The following is a 6000-nucleotide window of genomic DNA, read 5'->3' as shown; positions in this document are numbered from 1 at the left end:
TATAAGAGAAACAATATTCATTCTAACGAGGATCATGGGATTGTCAATAGTAAAGAATAAATGAAAGATTCATTATTGATGATAATGAGATGAAATCCTACTAATGATAATTTGTTAATTTCACACCTTGATGACAATTGTGTTTCATTTTTGTAATTTAGACAAACACTTTTCCATTTATGCAAGTGTTGTTAAATGTTAATGTTTTGTGGGAAATTGTTAAGTATCTATCTTACACTTCATTTCTAATGCCATTTTGACTATATTACATTGGCAGTGGTACTAAAAGAACCATTGTAGAAGGAAAATGGAGATATGCTCCACCAAGATGGCTTTTTTCTGCACCTTGTCTTGAAAGGACCATGGATGAGGGTTTCCGCTACCAGACATGTTAATTCATGTGGGTAGGTGGGTTGTAAATTATTGTATGGATTCTTTGTAACCTTTGGGCATCTTTTCATTAATACCACGGTGAATCTTGACTTTAAAAATAAAATAAAATAAAGGGTTAGGACAGGGTAAAAGGAAAGAGAATCATAAAGGCTTAGTAGGCACTATAGTGTGAAAGGGCTCAAAGAATGTAAAAGTACACAACGCACACATCCGAACGAATGGATGCACACATAGATGTGGAAGTTGGAACCAAACCGTCGTATTTTCTCTGTTTTCGAAGGGACCCATGCACGCACGCATGCACACATGCGGATGGATGGATGGATGGATGAAAGGTGCATACAATTGTTGTCAAACCAATCAACTTGCTAGTCAACCAACCAATCAACCAACTAGCTAGTGAGCCAGCCAACATAGACACATAATCAATCTTCGGATGATGGTTCATGCGGGTGTGAAGGGAGCGAGCAGAGATATTCGCTAAGAAATGAAAGTGCTGGTTTTCCGAGGGCCTATCTCTCTACCCATCGCGACGGCCCTCGCCTTGCCTCGCCTCATCCGTCGAGGTGGTGGGTGGGGTGTGCTTCCAATCACGGAAGCCTGAGCTCAACACATCATCGGATGTTTAGGGGGAGGTGTTCTTCTCTGGTTTTGTCCGCCCTAGTGTGAAATGGGAGCCCAAATACTTAGCGAAGGTTTTAGGCCTCAATGCATATACATATGTATATATTCCTCTGCTCTCTGTTTCTGTTCTGCTCCTTCCTCTCTGTCTCTGTCTCTGTCTCTGTCCATCTGCTCTCTTCGTCTCTCCTGCCAAGGTTGCCATGTTGAAGAAGGCTTTGATTCGTCGCCCCACATGCTCTCCCCTCTCCCCTCATCCCAGACATCGACTATGCTCCCCACCTAAACAGAATTCTCCCATCGACATTGCCATGAAGTCTTCTTCGCAGGTTTGCTCGGCTTTTAAATCGATTAGAATCAAACAAAATGCCCGCTTCTCCCTCTCCCTCCCTCTCTCTCTCTCTCTCTCTCTCTTTGTCTTCTTTTCCACACTCTTGTTTGTATAGTTGTGCACAAGGGAAGAGTTCCATCACCATGAAACGATTTTAACCAGGTTTCAAATGTTCACTGAAGTATCGTTTGTTGCCAAGTCTTTCTTCACAAAAACTCGCTTGTCAGTCCGGTATTATTTTGCTCACCTTTCGGACATGCCTTTATGATTCAGGAAGTGCGATGTGGTGAGAGCAGTGAAGCAAACAATATGCATTTGATAAAATCGATTTGTGGTTTCTCATGTCCACGCCTGGTCCGAGCTTTCTCCAAGTATGTTTTATGTTGAGAATTGGCTGAGGCATTTTTGTTTTGTCTCGAGCAATCGAGGATATGGTTATACACTTGGTATAGGTGGTTCTACATCCATACTTTTGTAACTGATGAGATAAGAAATGCACTGGATATTCCGAAAACATAATGTCCCAATGTCTAAGAAGCACTAGAAATTACAGTGGATAAGTAAAAGCATTGATCATTTGTTTTAAATAATATGTTCTAAATGTTCCTAATGCAGGAGTTCTAATTCTGGGTCTGGTTCAAAGGAGACAGCTTCTACACCAATTAAGCAGAAGGTGGGCATTATCAAGCAGAGTGCTCAGATGAGGTATTTGAATTTTTCATTGTGGTTTAAACAACTAAATATCTACTAAGCTTTTGTATGAGAACTTGTTTGAGAGCCCTTTCATTATGCTTTACACTATCCAGAAATGCTTGTTGCTTTTGCAAATCATTGTAGGCTCTATATTGTTATGGTGGAACATCTGCCCAATGTTAATTAATGTTTAAAAAAGGATTGGCTTAGTATGTTTGGTATTATTGCGTCTGCAAAGAGGATATGATCTCTAACCTCTATTGCCCCAAAACATATCCTGTATTTAAATATCATTGGAGAAAAAGTTTCCATTTTCCTTAATATAAAGCAATTATGGCTCCTCCTCTCGCAGGAAGTACCTGAATCGATATCGACCAACACAATTCTTTGATGTTGAGAAAACAGTTGCCCAAAAGATGGTGGTTAAAAGGATACTTGACGTGCTTGAAGGTGCAGATGATATAAAGCCAAAACTTCAGGGCTTGAATGTACGACTTACTGCCTCGGTTGTCAATGAAGTCGTAAAGAAGCTTCCGGCATCCCAAGCATGGGAGTTCTTTTTATGGGCCAGAGGTCATAATGATTTCAAACATGATAAACAAACATACTTGGTAATGCTTAGGAAGTTTAAATCCGAGAAAAGCACTGAATTCTTGAAGCAGTTATTCGAAGATATGAAAGCCGATGGCTGCGAACTTGATGTTGACACTTATACAAGCCTAATGCGAGCTTATGCTAAAGCTGGGGATTATGACAAAGCTATGGAATTCTGGGCCTCTTTAAAGCAGATGGGTCTTAAGCTAGACACGGAAACATACAATCGTGTGATTGGTTTTCTTCTGAATACAAAGAAACACCAGCAAGCTTTGGAGTGCTATAAGGATATGTTACAAACCCATTGTGCCCCTAATGCTGAGACCTATCACTTGTTGATTCGGAGTCTCGTATCAGCTGGAAAGCTTGAAGCAGCATTTACAATTATCAGAAAAATGCCCCGCCTTGGAGTACGGCCTTTTCAACCCACATATAACTTGCTTATAACTGCAAATTTGAAGCCTGGTGGTGACCTTGACAGTGCAATGGGTTTGCTTTTGCACATGAAGGTAACACATCGTGACCCAAACAGGAAACTAATGCAGAAGGTACGTAAGGCGTGTATAGAAGCTGGGAAAAGCACTGAATTGTTGGAACAATACTGGGAGGCATACTTTGCTTATGCCAACGAGCCAACAAGCAGTGGAGGAGATACTTCTGCTTCATCAGGAAAATCAGACGAAGGCACAACCACTGGATCTGAGTTTGAAGATACTGATGAAGACCTGGAGGTTGATAAGGGCACCCTAGCAAGTATCTTAACACCATGGAATCCAGACACAGCCCTTACTCTTAAGAAGATGGGTTTTCAATGGACTGCACGTGTAGCGGCTTATCTCATGAAAGATCTGGAAGATGTAGATGTTGCCTTTGGGTTCTTTGAATGGCTAAGGAGTGTGCCAGACTACAAACATGATGCACAAACATACATAAAGATGATAACTATTCTTTTAACTGCAAGACGGTTCGTTCTCATTGATTGCTTGTTGGATGAAATGCATGAGCTTGGTCTTGAAGTTCCACCTTGGGTGTTTAATCAAATTGTAGAATGTTATAGCTCATGTAGAGATGCTGAAGGGGCCCTCAAGGTCTTGATGAAGATGGAAAAGATGGGCACGCACCCAGATGGAGCAGTTTACACGGGAGTCATTGATATTCTAATGAGAGATGGAATGTATCAAAGGGCTATGGAAGTGTATGGGCAAATGTTGCAAGCGGGCCATGAACCTAATAACTTCACATACTCTGTGCTAATCAATGGTCTTGGATTCGCTGGCAAAGCTGAAGCTGCTCATAAGCTTTTGAACATAATGCTGAAGCATGGTTATAAACCAAATGTCATCACATACACTGCCCTTCTCGGTGGCTATGAAAAGCTAGGAAGGTTGTCAAACGTTTTGGAAGTTTATAAAGAGATGCAAGATGCTGGGATTGAGCCAACACCAATAACATACAGAGTACTGTGCCAAGCATTCTATAGGGCCGGGAAGTGGGATGAAGGACAAAAGTTTGAGGAGAAATTGCAGAACCTTCTTTCATCGGATGTTGGGGCAGCTGTGATGGAAGAGACGAAACGCTCAAGTTGCAAAGAAATCCTTGAAACCTTGGAGAGCCTTGCAATCCTGAATTGATAAAGTTATGTCCATCACCACTCTGTTTATCGTGCAAATTCGTCAGGTTCCCTGTACATCCGCGGTGTTCATCTTGGAATCACGTCAGAGCTTTGTTTGAAAACTTAAAAAAAGAGCTAAGTAAGATGCAAATGATTGAATGTTTTGAAACGTTGTAATATTTGTTATCTGAGGCTGGCAAGCCGGGGTTGAGATTCAGATACACATATTCCTCTCTCAGAATGGCCAATGCACAAAAATGCAGCCTGCAGCTATAGCTTGAAGCTAGGTTTTTAAAAATATGAGGTGCACTTTTGTGGTATTTTAATGTCTCCTTATTTTCTCTCTTAGGTATGAGGAGTTTAGACAATGTTTACGGCCCTGCTCTTCACATTTGTAGCGTGTGCATACATGACATGTCCTTCCATTCGCCATTAAGAAATCGTTGGCTATTGGGGAATAGTGTGGTTTCACTTTTTGATGTAAAGTCACTTGACAAATCAAGCAATCGAGCATATGTGCACGCACATGCTGGATCAATTAATCAACCATGATTTGGTTAATGATGTGGGTCAGTTGGTAAACATAGGGCGTATGTAATCCATCTTGCACTCCTTCAGTTGTTTCTCAATTTTGTATAAATTTGTAAAAATTGTTCACTTGTAGTTTGGGATGTGAAAAGACATCATGTAAACTGATGGGCTTCAGTTTCAGTTGGTGGGTGAGGCCGTCATCCTTGGCCTCATGTTATTTACTTACTTAGTAATGGTTAATTTGTCATACCAATGATGGAATGCGAATGTGTGCATATGAGACAATCCATGATGCATACATGAATTTATCACTCAAAAACTGTTGCTTGAGTTTTAACAGTAATTTTTTATTCACGTACCTGTCAAGAAATTTGACTTGATAGAAGTCGGCATCTGTGATAGTGAAATTGATGACCATTGATCAGTAACTGAATGTAGTCTTACCTTATTTCTTAATTTTTAGAATGAATAGAACAAACCATTGCTTCCTATAAGCGAATGAATCTGGGAACCATATTTTCCCATTTAATTCACCATAAGTATGCAAAGTTTTGAACATTCTTTAAATATCAAAATGGATCAGTCACCATAGCAAAAGAGCATGTTAGGATGTGCAAAGATGGTGTCTTGTAGACTTTAGGAACCCATTATAGCAATGGCTTTTATGCGGCTTGTGATAGATGGCTTAAGCTCAAGTTCCAACTAGAAGGCTGGATGCACCAATTTCCACATGGAAATTTTTATCTTTTGAGAAATTTTTATGTCCCAAATGTGTGAATTGCTTTATTTCATGAAACTTAGCCCACCCATGCTTGAGCCCGGGTTGGAATTTGATATTGTTTTTGGAGAAAAACGTTTCTCCCTAACATAGGAGTGTATTGAAAGAAAGACTTGGTGATGTGAAGGGCTCAGAGATGGCCACCAACAATAACTACTTTTCTGATATGTTTTTTCTTTGTAACACATTTTTTTTAAACTTACCATATAAAGTATATATGGCCTTGAAGAGAAAATATATTGCAAAGGGATACACAATAAGCATATAACAATTAAAAACACTACTTTATATACTTCCATTGCGGAGAAATTGTGCTTTGATGCACAGATCGATAGAACTTCAGATTGTTCTCACTCTAAAACAGTACAAAGGGCTCGACAAAATTTGAGTAAAAAACATTACCTTTCTTCCCTAATAGCATTTCACTCACCAAAAAGAAAATGACAT

At 39.9% G+C, this 6000-nt stretch overlaps 1 protein-coding gene across 1 annotated transcript; it reads left to right on the top strand.

Moving 5' to 3' along the window:
• Nucleotides 1–1188: 1188 nt before the first annotated feature.
• LOC147858925 (uncharacterized) lies at nucleotides 1189–4824 on the top strand. The gene is made up of 4 exons (XM_087325327.1): nucleotides 1189–1343; nucleotides 1619–1716; nucleotides 1961–2050; nucleotides 2391–4824. The coding sequence occupies exons 1-4, from the start codon at nucleotides 1218–1220 to the stop codon at nucleotides 4261–4263; spliced, it is 2187 nt and encodes a 728-aa protein (XP_087181453.1). The 5' UTR covers nucleotides 1189–1217; the 3' UTR covers nucleotides 4264–4824.
• Nucleotides 4825–6000: the final 1176 nt, after the last annotated feature.

This window comes from Azolla caroliniana, unplaced genomic scaffold (genome assembly GCF_043228905.1).
Source record: "Azolla caroliniana isolate FFs.n. ecotype wild unplaced genomic scaffold, voAzoCaro1.0.p SCAF_10, whole genome shotgun sequence".
In the NCBI taxonomy this organism is placed as follows: Eukaryota; Viridiplantae; Streptophyta; class Polypodiopsida; order Salviniales; family Salviniaceae; genus Azolla; species Azolla caroliniana.
Note: the sequence above shows the minus strand (reverse complement) of the source record. Positions and strands in the feature narration are given on the sequence as shown.

Excerpts from the sequence above, each read along its gene's own strand:
- LOC147858925 (XM_087325327.1), top strand. The coding sequence starts at position 1,218 with ATGTTGAAGAAGGCTTTGATTCGTCGCCCCACATGCTCTCCCCTCTCC. Across the intron at positions 1,344-1,618 it reads CCATGAAGTCTTCTTCGCAG|GAAGTGCGATGTGGTGAGAG; the intron begins GTTTGCTCGGCT and ends TTTATGATTCAG. Across the intron at positions 1,717-1,960 it reads CTGGTCCGAGCTTTCTCCAA|GAGTTCTAATTCTGGGTCTG; the intron begins GTATGTTTTATG and ends TTCCTAATGCAG.